General features: G+C 36.3%; 2 protein-coding genes across 2 annotated transcripts; both read left to right on the top strand.

Moving 5' to 3' along the window:
- The first annotated feature begins 3,740 nt into the window (after window positions 1–3,740).
- LOC128168655 (putative nuclease HARBI1) lies at window positions 3,741–8,705 on the top strand. Its single transcript, XM_052834810.1, has 2 exons — window positions 3,741–4,121; window positions 5,584–8,705. The coding sequence occupies exons 1-2, from the start codon at window positions 3,915–3,917 to the stop codon at window positions 5,932–5,934; spliced, it is 558 nt and encodes a 185-aa protein (XP_052690770.1). The 5' UTR covers window positions 3,741–3,914; the 3' UTR covers window positions 5,935–8,705.
- A 1,570-nt stretch (window positions 8,706–10,275) lies between these two features.
- LOC128168654 (putative nuclease HARBI1) lies at window positions 10,276–14,952 on the top strand. The gene is made up of 3 exons (XM_052834808.1): window positions 10,276–10,843; window positions 14,315–14,572; window positions 14,666–14,952. Exons 1-3 carry the CDS (start codon window positions 10,353–10,355, stop codon window positions 14,880–14,882), a joined length of 966 nt encoding a protein of 321 aa, XP_052690768.1. The 5' UTR covers window positions 10,276–10,352; the 3' UTR covers window positions 14,883–14,952.
- Window positions 14,953–14,957: the final 5 nt, after the last annotated feature.

Raw genomic sequence — 14,957 nt, 5'->3', positions numbered from 1 at the left:
TTTATAATGAAAGACTTTTCTTGACAACCAACAGTTAGTTTTTTCATATGCTTAATCAGTTAAGTTTGTGATAATTAACTGTAAGAAGCAAGAAAAATGATGGGTATTATAATATGTTTCTATATAAATGCACACGTTTCATTGTAATAGAGACATCTTTTCGAAAAATTTGGTGGCCGTTAAAACGGCCGTTGAGGAACGTCAGCTTCAAAACAAGCTACTGTTCTTCCTTCTTTTCTTCTTCTCTTCTTTTTTTTCTTCTTCTTTCTTCTTTTTCTTCTTTCTTCTCTTCTTCTTCTTGTTGGCTAATAATATATTGTTCGTAATCATGATCGAACATATATATTAATTGACCATTGATTTCCCTTAACCGCCCGGTACGATAGGGATCCATCTCTATTTCCCAATATCAGTGTTCATGCTCAGGGATTGGAAACGCAGTATCCTGTCCGTTTACCTCAGAGGAAGACGCTTCGTTTGGTGTTAAGGGCATTTTGAAAAATGATAAAAAATTGTAACTACTCTTTAAAATATACCCTAAACTTTTTTAATATACACCCTTTTTTTAATGTTCAAGTGCGCATGCTACATCACCGCATTTTTTCATGTAATTTTTTTTTATTAAAATATCTCTCTCTCTGTGCACAGGTAAGTATACCTTATTTTCACTGTTTGCTCAAAATAGGTCATCCAAATCCATCTATTTTTTCTAAATAAAATTCACGTATTGCTTAATATCATCTATTTTACGTTATCGATACTACAGCACATGCTCTCAAAACAGAGAATCATCTTATGGTTTCGTCATAACCTAAAACCTCCTACTTTTTTTTACACATGCTCACTAAATTTGTATATTCAATCTCCCTTTCTAAAAACAACCAATGAGAATACGACCTCTATAAATTTACTGTTCTAAAACGTACCCCTCTATATGGCCTCAATAGTAACTACGTCATCACCTCTATATTCAATCCTCCAATGAAAACACAACCTCTATATTGCTACCTTTTCTAAAAATAGTGATGAAAAATCACCTCTATAATACAACCTCTTTTAAACAACCAATCAGAAACGACCTCTATAAATGCACTGTTCTAAAAATAACCCTTAGGAGAACCCTAATAATTACGTCATCACCTATACCTCCACCTCCAATCACCTCTATAATACAACCTCTCTAAAACAACCAATCAGAAACGACCTCTATAAATGCACTGTTCTAAAAATAACCCTTAGGAGACCCTAATAATTATGTCATCACCTATACCTCCACCTCTATAATGGTGTATATGTTGCTAGTAGTTTTACCCATCAATTATGCCAAATTTCAATGAAGAAAAATACGTACAAAATTTGCTAACAAAACAAACGACATTAAAAGGTACCGCGTTTTTTCGCCCCATGTTAAACTTCACCCCTGACGACGAGACGGGTATGATTGTATTACGAATTTGACATCGCTTTAAATAAAGGTCGATATGATCAGACAAATTACAAATAAACATGTGTACGTTTTGTTCCGTAATATTTCTAAAGTCTGCTTTCTTTACATTCGATGCATAGCATGTGGGTTGAATAACCCCAATCATTCGGGGACGAAACCAAGCGGTCTCCTTTTCTAAACATTCCCATGATGCATTTTGTTTTGTTTTTTGTTTGCCAAAGCAATTTTTTTTTATTTACTAGTAGTATAACCAACATATAGGGGGGGGGGGGGGGGTAAACAATGGGTCTATTGTGTGAGAGAACAATGGGGGAGGGGGGGGGGTAAACAATGGCTATTGTGTGAGAGAACAATGGGGGGATTATCCGGATAATTGGAGATTATCCGGATGATCCTCCTGAAGTGGGGCCTATTGTGTGAATTATCTGGATAATCGCCTCTATGGGGTGAAAACAATTAAGTGGGGTCCATATAGGGTGGGTAAACAATGGGAGTAATTGTGTGAAAGTGGGGTTAAATGGAGTTTATCTGAATTGGCACTCCGGATAATCCGCTGAAGTAGGGTCAGGTGGAGTTTATCCGAATAATTGGGGGTAAGCAATGGGTCCTATTGTATAAGAGATCAATGGGGGATTATCCGGATAATAATAGTGGGGTTAGATGGAGATTATCTGAATGGATAATCCGGATAATACCCCGGAGTAGGGTCAGATGGATTTTATCCGAATAATTCGTATCCTGAGGAGGGTATAGAAGGGTGTGAGTGGATCTTTTGAAGGTTGGTGCCAAAAGAGGACAAGGATTCGTATAATCCTCTCTGTCGTCGTCATGGATTTTTTTCCCCAGGAAGATTCCATGACGAATTAAAGGAGTACAAAAACGAGATGATGTTTGCAAATTCTTGTAGACTTGGACTATGAAAATGCCTCAACTCTAATACTAGTCAAAACTACCAGAGTGTTTATATATAAAACGTTTTGTTTAAGCTCATAATTTTCATTTATGGCAAACTTCCGGTGTACAACTCATGCATTAAAAAATTGATTTCAATCAACCATTTAACTTTCAAAACAGTTGTATGTATTTTTAATGCAATCAGATTTTACGAAACAAGAGATTAAATATTTGTATTTATTTGACATACCAAAGTTCAGTCATTGAAAGTCTGTTTTCGTCAACATGTACATTTATTTTATACAAAAAATGAATGCACATATTTCCTAACAAACAATCAACTTTGTTGATAAAATTTCTTAAAACGGAAATGAAAAAAAAATTAAATATAACAATAACAAGATAAATTTTTGAGATCATGAATTTATTTTTATCTTTTTCATTTTTTTTTTCAGGTTCAAATTCAGTTTATCTGCACTGCACACTTCAGGACAGGGTTATGAAAATATTAAACAAAAACGTAAATGTTTATAAAAAAATATATAAGGAATAAGGAATCATTCTTTGAGTATTATGAGGTGATAATTTCGGTCGGGGCGTGGTCAAATCAAATAAAGCCCGAAGGGCTTTATGATAGATTTGACCACGCTCCGACCGAAATTATCACCTCATAATATTCAAAGAATGATTCCTTATTACTTATATTTATATTATTTCTAATGTGCACGATTAAAGATCTAATAATTATAACATTTTTACCGTTGTTTTAATTCGTATAATTATGCAAACCCCACTGGCCCCCCAGGAATACGTCATTTGACACTTGCATCACATGAAAACTCACAGACATGTATTGAAGAGTCAAATTTGCAAATTTATTAAGTCGATACAACAAAATATCAAATCAAATATCATTTGATTTTTAAAAAAAATGTGTGTAGTTGCAAAATAGTAAATAACTAGAGTGTTTATTTCGTGATAGCGGAAGGTTCTTTCCTCCTGCGCGGTAAGGCGGTCGATCTACACCTCAGTCGAGATTGTACTTGATGGTAATGGAACAGTTCTCAAAGCGGGAGTTATTCAAAACTCCAGATTTAATGCTCGAGTCGGACATGGTGGAACAATTAAGTTCATTTTTGACAGGTAAGTTGGAATTTTCAGAATTATAGGGAACGATTTGAAGATTCTGTGATTGTTGGCCGGAAATTACACATGAATCTTCAGATGGATCATTTAGTTTGACACTTGCGGTGGTTATTGTAGATAAAGTTGCACTCGCACTTTTTTTGGGGGGTAGAAGACAGTTCACGATTATAGCTACGTATGGAAGCTTCGTTGCGATGCCCGGAGAAGTACATGATGTGTCTTGCTTCAAATCCAGCGTCGTTCATGGCCTGGAGCCAGTTTTACTAAAGGTCGTAACTCAAAACGTAGACGTAAACGTAGACGTAGACGTAACTTAGGCTGATTTTGCGTTTTACTAAAGGTCGTATCTTACGTTTTGGCGTAGATTTACGTCAAAATCTACGGGTGACGTGCAGCAGACGTAGGAACGTACGTAGCGTAATAAAAAATGGCGACGTACCTACTGTTGCAACGCGCACTTAGAAGAGAAAGGGTTTTCCGCGATAGGAGTCAGCCGCTAGACTCTCTGGATGACGTGGATTTGATCTCACGGTATAGATTTCCGAGGAGAGTTCTTTTAGAACTTATTGATGCTGTTGATGCCACATGTAGACCGGCAACGAATAGATCCTACTCTATTCCCACACAACTGCAGGTATAATGTAAACAAAACGAAGGTTGATGAATTGTTGTCTCCCTTTGGAGAGCTCCCTAACAAAGTTGTGCACCCGTTCATGAAATTATTCGTTCTCTGAAACTTGCAAATTGAGATATTTAAGCATATACTTTTTCCAAGCTGGCAATAGTAACATTATTGAGTGACCAAACATGAACTGTATGGTGATATGAAAGAGATATACTATAGCACAGAGAGAGAGAGAGAGAGAGAGAGAGAGAGAGAGAGAGAGAGAGAGAGAGGAGAGAGAGAGAGAGATAGAGAGAGAGTTTCTTTTCGCATCAATGTATCCCTTTGCATTAAATTGAAATATATTTATAGATATAAACCATAAAAACAAAACACGATCAGTCTGAAAAATAAAACCTATTATACATATGTAATAAAGAGTGTATGCCTGAACTGCGGCTTATTTATGGAAACGATCGAGGATCCAAATTTTCATTTAATTGTGCGGGAAAACTTAATTATAATACATCATGCATAATATGTGCGTTGATGATGTTTTCTATAGAATTGTGGGTTTTTGGTTTTTGCTTTTTTTACATGAAAACACGGAAGTCCCGGATTTTTTTCGGGGATGGATTCGAGAGATATTTTTCAAAAGTGGGGGTATATTTAAACAATAAAATACTTTCTCTGGTGATTCATTTGGGATATAAAGGTAGCGACATTGCAAAAAAAAAAACCTAACCCGCTAACGCGGTTATCATGTTAAATTTTTTTTCTGCAATGATCGCTACCCTGAAAATTCACTAAATTACTGTTAAGTTAGCTAAAAGAAATAGCCAAAGCGTATCCCGTGAGAATGTGTCTGACATATCAATATTATTTCGTGCAGTCCGTGATTTTTCTAAGGTCTGTAGATTTTGACCAATCGATAAACGGTTCGTGTAGATTTCAGTCTGTTTCTGAATTAACTATAACTTTCCGTAAGAAATAGAGGAAATAAGGGATAGTTATCAAAGTTTGCGAGAACTAGTACATGTGGATTTTTCAAATAATTGAAAAGAAAAACAAACAAACAAAACAAAACACGCATAAGTACATGTAAGATTTCCTATATTTCTTACGAAAATTAATTGTTATTCACAGCTGTATAGAAAATGGCAGAACTAAATCTAAATTATCCAGTTCTAACCAGTTTATCGATCGATTTTCATAATTAGAATTAAAACTTTCACCCCCCCCCCACCCCCCATTTAGAAATGTGGGTCCGTGTATGAAATTGACAATCACCCTCTGTCCCCAAGTTTTTTGTCTATCATATCAATAAATTTTGAGAATGCCATTCCAAACGGGTATTGAAAAAGTGACAGATTGTTTCAATATCATATGTATTACATTAATTAAATCTAACACACAACTTTATTTTAAAAAACCATTATTTTTTTTTTCTGTATACACAATTTATAATAATAATGTAATTCTGTTGTTCCAGGTGTTGTGCACCTTGCGCTTTATGGCGAAAGCGGACTTTTTTTCGGAAGTGGGAGATATCCACGGTATATCCAAGTCTTCAGTCTGCGTGTTTTTACCAAGAGTGTGCCGAGCACTGAATGCGTTTCTACACATAGACTTCCCAACAGATGCCCAAACTCTTTTGAAAATGAAGGAAGAATTTTATGCCATTGCACATTTTCCTAATGTTGTGGGTGCCATAGATGGCACGCTTATTCCTATTCGGGGCATGAACGGGGAGGATGAGCCTGTTTATGTCTGTCGCAAGAACTTCCATGCCTTGAATGTTCAAGGAGTTGTAGATGCGAACATGAGGTACATACTGGCTTAATGCAGTTTCAGTATGACATAATAGTCTTTTCTTGAAATTGGAGCATGTTTATAATAACAAGAGGCCCATGGGCCACATCGCTCACCTGAGGAACAATAGGTATGATAAAATCAGCTCAATGGAGTCATAATACAAACTATCTGGACAATATACAATAATTCATGTAAATCCTGTATAAATAAAATCCATTTTCCCCTGGATATTCTTATGTTTATAATCATTAGTCCCTTTTCTAACAGGATGATTTTATAGTCATATCATGTGTTGAGTATTGCAGTTCTCAAAAAGATCCCTAACAATAGTTTATATATGGGATATAAACGTACAGTAAACTCTCAACCTTCTCGTGAGGCCAAAGAATTGTCCTGGGGCCAAAGTCTTAACAATTATAAAGAATCATCTGGCTGATTAGTTTCTGAGAAGATTTTTAAAGATTTACCCTATAAATTCCTTTGTTAAACTTTGACCCCCCCCCCCCCATTGTGGCCCCACCCTACCCCTGGGGATCATTATTTTCACAACTTTGAATCTACACTACCTGAGGATGCTTTCACACAAGTTCCAGCTTTCCTGGCTGATTAGTTTCTGAGAAGAAGATTTTTAAAGATGACTCTGTTTATTCCTATGTAAAACATTGACCTCTCATTGTGGCCCAAACCTACCCCCGGGGGTCATGCTTTTCACAAATTTGAATCTACACTAACTGAGGATGCTTCCACACAAGTTTTAGCTTTCCTGGCCAATTAGTTTCTGAGAAGAAGATTTTTAAAGATTTACTGTATATAATCATATGTTTAACTTCAATCCCCCATTGTGGCCCCAACCTACCCCCAGGGGTCATGATTTTCACAACTTTGAATCTTCACTACCTGAGGATGCTTCCACACAAGTTCCAGCTTTGCCTTCGAATTAGTTATTGAGAAGAAGATTTTTAAAGATTTACTGTATATATTCCTATGTTAAACTTCGATCCCCATTGTGGCCCAACCCTACCCCCGGGGGTCATGATTTTTACAACCTTTAATTTACACTACCTGAGGATGCATCCACACAAGTGTCAGCTTTCCTGGCTGATTAGTTTCTGAGAAGAAGATTTTTAAAGATTAACTGTGTATATTCCTATGTAAAACGTCGATCTCCCATTGTGGCCCAAACCTACCCCCGGGGTTCATGATTTTCACAAATTTGAATCTTCACTAACTGAGGATGCTTCCACACAAGTGTCAGCTTTCCTGGCCGATTAGTTTCTGAGAAGAAGATTTTTAAAGATTTACTTTTTATATTCATATGTTAAACTTCGACCCTCCATTGTGGCCCCACCATATCCCCAGGGGTCATGATTTTCACATCTTTGAATCTACACTACCCGAGGATGCTTCCACACAAGTTTCAGCTTTCCTGGCCGATTAGTTTCTGAGAAGAGGATTTCTAAAGATTTACTCTATATATTCATTTGTTAAACTTCGACCCCCCATTGTGGCCCCATTCTCAGATGAGCTAAAAAGGTTAAGTTTACAATTCAATAAGTTGGTTTCTGGAAGAACAGATTTTGAAAATTTTCGTAATAAATATTGACAATTTTTTTACTTTTTAAAGCGCTAAGCATAGCTCAGCCCTTTATTGTCGTTAGACTTCAACTTCCGGTGCATCGAATAACCGCCCCCTCTAAGCAAAAGTATACATCATTTAAACTGGTTAGGGAACCAGTTTCAGGGGTTTATGCACATAACTGCACGGGCTATTGTGAATCTAATTTACGGGTTATTGTGAAATTAATGTACGGGGCTTACATACATCATTGCAGGGACTGTCATGCAGTGATGAGGAAATATAGTGCGTATACAGAAGCTGAAATGCTATATACATATATCTGTTATATACATACAGAAGCTTGGTTAGCGCTTTTCAGTACTATCAGTACTTTGATTTGATCTTTAGCTTTTAAGATCTGTGTACAAACATAGAATTGTTAGCAAATCTCTGTATCTTGCTTATAATTCGAAGCAAACACTCAAAAATGGTTAGTAAATAGAAATTGTTAACAATTAAACACAAGAAACATGCACTACATGTATAACAAATAAAGAGCACAATTTATTTTTTCGAAATGAATTATATATATACATGTATATACCTACATATTTCCGTGAGCGATATCAAACTCTATTTAAACTGAATAAACTAGAGAAAATGCCGAGCATCTCAACAAAAACCTATTGCATTAATCTACCATTACGCAAAAAATAATGCCGAATTACCGATAGAATGAATTGTATTTCAGTACTCCTACATCAGATTTTGCTTAATTTGCGCAGGTAAACAGTTAACGTAACTGTTTGATTTACCGAAGTCTCTGTTTGATTTGATACGTAAAAATCACGAAATACAGACGACAGTTTCCAGGTTACAAAGCATAAATAATGAAAACGAAACGAAAATCAGAACAAGCTAACATCAACGTCATGTGTGAAAACTGCCAACGCATTGAAATATTTAGCCTCAATTTACTTCACAAAATCGGCACCAATATATTTTTCATGTTTCAAAAATTTCCCTTCATACGCGAACTGTTGCACAACAAGCAAATTCATCATAGTCAGATCGACCCTTTTTCGTATAATGTCATGGCTGCTTTAAACAAAGAACCTCGTTTTAGAAGTATGGAATACGAGTCTTGGTAAAATGGGTAAGCAAAACCGGGCCGTGGTAAAATAAAAGCCGGGGCAGATCGGCAATCGTCAATTCCAAATACGCATTATTTTGCAGCAATATTTAGAACAAATACAAATATACTGGTCCATCAAATATCCCGAAATTTTAATGAGATTGGCAGATTAATAACTGCTTATCTTTTGTTTTGCCCAGGCCAAGTCTTGTCTACCCATTTTACCGGATGCCGAATCCGAGGCTATTAAACTGATTGAAACACGCCTTTCCTTTATTATTATTTTCGTAATAACTCAGATTTGAAACAGAATTAGACCTTAATTTTTGCAATTTATATTTTCCTTCCCATAAGGATAATTTATGCTAAACTACGTTGAATTGGAATCAGTAGTTCTTGAGAAGAAGATTTTTAAATAGATCCTACTCTATTCCCACACAACTGCAGGTATAATGTAAACAAAACGAAGGTTGATGAATTGTTGTCTCCCTTTGGAGAGCTCCCTAACAAAGTTGTGCACCCGTTCATGAAATTATTCGTTCTCTGAAACTCTGCAAATTGAGATATTTAAGCATATACTTTTTCCAAGCTGGCAATAGTAACATTATTGAGTGACCAAACATGAACTGTATGGTGATATGAAAGAGATATACTATAGCACAGAGAGAGAGAGAGAGAGAGAGAGAGAGAGAGAGAGAGAGAGAGAGAGGAGAGAGAGAGAGAGATAGAGAGAGAGTTTCTTTTCGCATCAATGTATCCCTTTGCATTAAATTGAAATATATTTATAGATATAAACCATAAAAACAAAACACGATCAGTCTGAAAAATAAAACCTATTATACATATGTAATAAAGAGTGTATGCCTGAACTGCGGCTTATTTATGGAAACGATCGAGGATCCAAATTTTCATTTAATTGTGCGGGAAAACTTAATTATAATACATCATGCATAATATGTGCGTTGATGATGTTTTCTATAGAATTGTGGGTTTTTGGTTTTTGCTTTTTTTACATGAAAACACGGAAGTCCCGGATTTTTTTCGGGGATGGATTCGAGAGATATTTTTCAAAAGTGGGGGTATATTTAAACAATAAAATACTTTCTCTGGTGATTCATTTGGGATATAAAGGTAGCGACATTGCAAAAAAAAAAACCTAACCCGCTAACGCGGTTATCATGTTAAATTTTTTTTCTGCAATGATCGCTACCCTGAAAATTCACTAAATTACTGTTAAGTTAGCTAAAAGAAATAGCCAAAGCGTATCCCGTGAGAATGTGTCTGACATATCAATATTATTTCGTGCAGTCCGTGATTTTTCTAAGGTCTGTAGATTTTGACCAATCGATAAACGGTTCGTGTAGATTTCAGTCTGTTTCTGAATTAACTATAACTTTCCGTAAGAAATAGAGGAAATAAGGGATAGTTATCAAAGTTTGCGAGAACTAGTACATGTGGATTTTTCAAATAATTGAAAAGAAAAACAAACAAACAAAACAAAACACGCATAAGTACATGTAAGATTTCCTATATTTCTTACGAAAATTAATTGTTATTCACAGCTGTATAGAAAATGGCAGAACTAAATCTAAATTATCCAGTTCTAACCAGTTTATCGATCGATTTTCATAATTAGAATTAAAACTTTCACCCCCCCCCCCACCCCCCATTTAGAAATGTGGGTCCGTGTATGAAATTGACAATCACCCTCTGTCCCCAAGTTTTTTGTCTATCATATCAATAAATTTTGAGAATGCCATTCCAAACGGGTATTGAAAAAGTGACAGATTGTTTCAATATCATATGTATTACATTAATTAAATCTAACACACAACTTTATTTTAAAAAACCATTATTTTTTTTTTCTGTATACACAATTTATAATAATAATGTAATTCTGTTGTTCCAGGTGTTGTGCACCTTGCGCTTTATGGCGAAAGCGGACTTTTTTTCGGAAGTGGGAGATATCCACGGTATATCCAAGTCTTCAGTCTGCGTGTTTTTACCAAGAGTGTGCCGAGCACTGAATGCGTTTCTACACATAGACTTCCCAACAGATGCCCAAACTCTTTTGAAAATGAAGGAAGAATTTTATGCCATTGCACATTTTCCTAATGTTGTGGGTGCCATAGATGGCACGCTTATTCCTATTCGGGGCATGAACGGGGAGGATGAGCCTGTTTATGTCTGTCGCAAGAACTTCCATGCCTTGAATGTTCAAGGAGTTGTAGATGCGAACATGAGGTACATACTGGCTTAATGCAGTTTCAGTATGACATAATAGTCTTTTCTTGAAATTGGAGCATGTTTATAATAACAAGAGGCCCATGGGCCACATCGCTCACCTGAGGAACAATAGGTATGATAAAATCAGCTCAATGGAGTCATAATACAAACTATCTGGACAATATACAATAATTCATGTAAATCCTGTATAAATAAAATCCATTTTCCCCTGGATATTCTTATGTTTATAATCATTAGTCCCTTTTCTAACAGGATGATTTTATAGTCATATCATGTGTTGAGTATTGCAGTTCTCAAAAAGATCCCTAACAATAGTTTATATATGGGATATAAACGTACAGTAAACTCTCAACCTTCTCGTGAGGCCAAAGAATTGTCCTGGGGCCAAAGTCTTAACAATTATAAAGAATCATCTGGCTGATTAGTTTCTGAGAAGATTTTTAAAGATTTACCCTATAAATTCCTTTGTTAAACTTTGACCCCCCCCCCCCATTGTGGCCCCACCCTACCCCTGGGGATCATTATTTTCACAACTTTGAATCTACACTACCTGAGGATGCTTTCACACAAGTTCCAGCTTTCCTGGCTGATTAGTTTCTGAGAAGAAGATTTTTAAAGATGACTCTGTTTATTCCTATGTAAAACATTGACCTCTCATTGTGGCCCAAACCTACCCCCGGGGGTCATGCTTTTCACAAATTTGAATCTACACTAACTGAGGATGCTTCCACACAAGTTTTAGCTTTCCTGGCCAATTAGTTTCTGAGAAGAAGATTTTTAAAGATTTACTGTATATAATCATATGTTTAACTTCAATCCCCCATTGTGGCCCCAACCTACCCCCAGGGGTCATGATTTTCACAACTTTGAATCTTCACTACCTGAGGATGCTTCCACACAAGTTCCAGCTTTGCCTTCGAATTAGTTATTGAGAAGAAGATTTTTAAAGATTTACTGTATATATTCCTATGTTAAACTTCGATCCCCATTGTGGCCCAACCCTACCCCCGGGGGTCATGATTTTTACAACCTTTAATTTACACTACCTGAGGATGCATCCACACAAGTGTCAGCTTTCCTGGCTGATTAGTTTCTGAGAAGAAGATTTTTAAAGATTAACTGTGTATATTCCTATGTAAAACGTCGATCTCCCATTGTGGCCCAAACCTACCCCCGGGGTTCATGATTTTCACAAATTTGAATCTTCACTAACTGAGGATGCTTCCACACAAGTGTCAGCTTTCCTGGCCGATTAGTTTCTGAGAAGAAGATTTTTAAAGATTTACTTTTTATATTCATATGTTAAACTTCGACCCTCCATTGTGGCCCCACCATATCCCCAGGGGTCATGATTTTCACATCTTTGAATCTACACTACCCGAGGATGCTTCCACACAAGTTTCAGCTTTCCTGGCCGATTAGTTTCTGAGAAGAGGATTTCTAAAGATTTACTCTATATATTCATTTGTTAAACTTCGACCCCCCATTGTGGCCCCATTCTCAGATGAGCTAAAAAGGTTAAGTTTACAATTCAATAAGTTGGTTTCTGGAAGAACAGATTTTGAAAATTTTCGTAATAAATATTGACAATTTTTTTACTTTTTAAAGCGCTAAGCATAGCTCAGCCCTTTATTGTCGTTAGACTTCAACTTCCGGTGCATCGAATAACCGCCCCCTCTAAGCAAAAGTATACATCATTTAAACTGGTTAGGGAACCAGTTTCAGGGGTTTATGCACATAACTGCACGGGCTATTGTGAATCTAATTTACGGGTTATTGTGAAATTAATGTACGGGGCTTACATACATCATTGCAGGGACTGTCATGCAGTGATGAGGAAATATAGTGCGTATACAGAAGCTGAAATGCTATATACATATATCTGTTATATACATACAGAAGCTTGGTTAGCGCTTTTCAGTACTATCAGTACTTTGATTTGATCTTTAGCTTTTAAGATCTGTGTACAAACATAGAATTGTTAGCAAATCTCTGTATCTTGCTTATAATTCGAAGCAAACACTCAAAAATGGTTAGTAAATAGAAATTGTTAACAATTAAACACAAGAAACATGCACTACATGTATAACAAATAAAGAGCACAATTTATTTTTTCGAAATGAATTATATATATACATGTATATACCTACATATTTCCGTGAGCGATATCAAACTCTATTTAAACTGAATAAACTAGAGAAAATGCCGAGCATCTCAACAAAAACCTATTGCATTAATCTACCATTACGCAAAAAATAATGCCGAATTACCGATAGAATGAATTGTATTTCAGTACTCCTACATCAGATTTTGCTTAATTTGCGCAGGTAAACAGTTAACGTAACTGTTTGATTTACCGAAGTCTCTGTTTGATTTGATACGTAAAAATCACGAAATACAGACGACAGTTTCCAGGTTACAAAGCATAAATAATGAAAACGAAACGAAAATCAGAACAAGCTAACATCAACGTCATGTGTGAAAACTGCCAACGCATTGAAATATTTAGCCTCAATTTACTTCACAAAATCGGCACCAATATATTTTTCATGTTTCAAAAATTTCCCTTCATACGCGAACTGTTGCACAACAAGCAAATTCATCATAGTCAGATCGACCCTTTTTCGTATAATGTCATGGCTGCTTTAAACAAAGAACCTCGTTTTAGAAGTATGGAATACGAGTCTTGGTAAAATGGGTAAGCAAAACCGGGCCGTGGTAAAATAAAAGCCGGGGCAGATCGGCAATCGTCAATTCCAAATACGCATTATTTTGCAGCAATATTTAGAACAAATACAAATATACTGGTCCATCAAATATCCCGAAATTTTAATGAGATTGGCAGATTAATAACTGCTTATCTTTTGTTTTGCCCAGGCCAAGTCTTGTCTACCCATTTTACCGGATGCCGAATCCGAGGCTATTAAACTGATTGAAACACGCCTTTCCTTTATTATTATTTTCGTAATAACTCAGATTTGAAACAGAATTAGACCTTAATTTTTGCAATTTATATTTTCCTTCCCATAAGGATAATTTATGCTAAACTACGTTGAATTGGAATCAGTAGTTCTTGAGAAGAAGATTTTTAAAAATGCACCCCCCTTTTTCTACAGTTTCAAGGTTTTCTCCGCTTTGAATACAGATCGGACTTTTATTTCTGCAATTTATATTTGCCCTCCCATAAGGATGCTTTGTGTCAAATTTGGTTGAAATTGGATAAGCGGTTTTAGAGAAGAAGTTCAAAATGTAAAAAGTTTACAGACGGACAGACAGACGGACAGACGGACAGACGGACGGACGGACGGACGGACAGACGGACGACGGACAAAAAGTGATCAGAATAGCTCACTTGAGCTTTCAGCTCAGGTGAGCTAATAAAAGAATAAATCAATAAATTTGCCCTATAACTACATGCCATTTATCACTATGCCAGCATAATTTATATGCATTATTTTCTTTTTGAAGGTTCATTAATATCAACTGCCGATTTCCAGGGAGCACCCATGATGCTTATGTTTTCCAACATTCGAGCATTCCTGGTATCTTGGAGACGTTGCCTGGAGGAGGATGGCTTTTAGGGGATTCTGGGTATCCTCTAAAGGATTACCTGATGACTCCTTTCATCAACCCTTCAACGCCTGCTGAAGAACGTTATAATGCCGCCCACTGCAAAACCAGGAATGTGGTGGAGCGTACATTTGGTGTTCTAAAGGCAAGGTTTAGGTATGTCAATCATTTGCACATAATTTTATGATCTTCACTGTATTAAACTACTGATGAATACTGTTCACTAATGGGTCCAATCTTTGTATATAGGTGTTTACACAGCAGTGGAGGATACCTTCCTTTTAAACCAGAGAAATGTGCCCTAGTTGTAGAGACATGTATGAAGTTGCACAACAAGGACATCAACGAGAGAGTACCTTTGCGTAATGGTGGTGCTGTAGCCAACCAGCACAACAACGCAGTATACCAGGGAGCAGCCCCACTTAGAGCAAGAGAGCTGAGGCAGCAGTTGGCTTCCAGATTCTAGGAGTGATGCCAACAATAAAAAAGATATATCATCCTATAAGAATACATGAGTTTGTTGTTGTTTGAAACCTTATAA

The sequence above is a fragment of the Crassostrea angulata genome, unplaced genomic scaffold, assembly GCF_025612915.1.
Source record: "Crassostrea angulata isolate pt1a10 unplaced genomic scaffold, ASM2561291v2 HiC_scaffold_29, whole genome shotgun sequence".
NCBI lineage: Eukaryota > Metazoa > Mollusca > Bivalvia > Ostreida > Ostreidae > Magallana > Magallana angulata.
This window is presented reverse-complemented; position numbering and strand designations above follow the sequence as displayed.

What these genes read in the sequence shown, in the direction of transcription:
- LOC128168655 (XM_052834810.1), top strand. Translation starts at nt 3,915, where the DNA reads ATGGCGACGTACCTACTGTTGCAACGCGCACTTAGAAGAGAAAGGGTT. An exon ending in CTATTCCCACACAACTGCAG is followed by an intron (nt 4,122 to 5,583) that starts GTATAATGTAAA and finishes CTGTTGTTCCAG; the next exon opens with GTGTTGTGCACCTTGCGCTT.
- LOC128168654 (XM_052834808.1), top strand. Translation starts at nt 10,353, where the DNA reads ATGCCATTCCAAACGGGTATTGAAAAAGTGACAGATTGTTTCAATATC. An exon ending in GTTGTAGATGCGAACATGAG is followed by an intron (nt 10,844 to 14,314) that starts GTACATACTGGC and finishes TTCTTTTTGAAG; the next exon opens with GTTCATTAATATCAACTGCC. An exon ending in GTTCTAAAGGCAAGGTTTAG is followed by an intron (nt 14,573 to 14,665) that starts GTATGTCAATCA and finishes CTTTGTATATAG; the next exon opens with GTGTTTACACAGCAGTGGAG.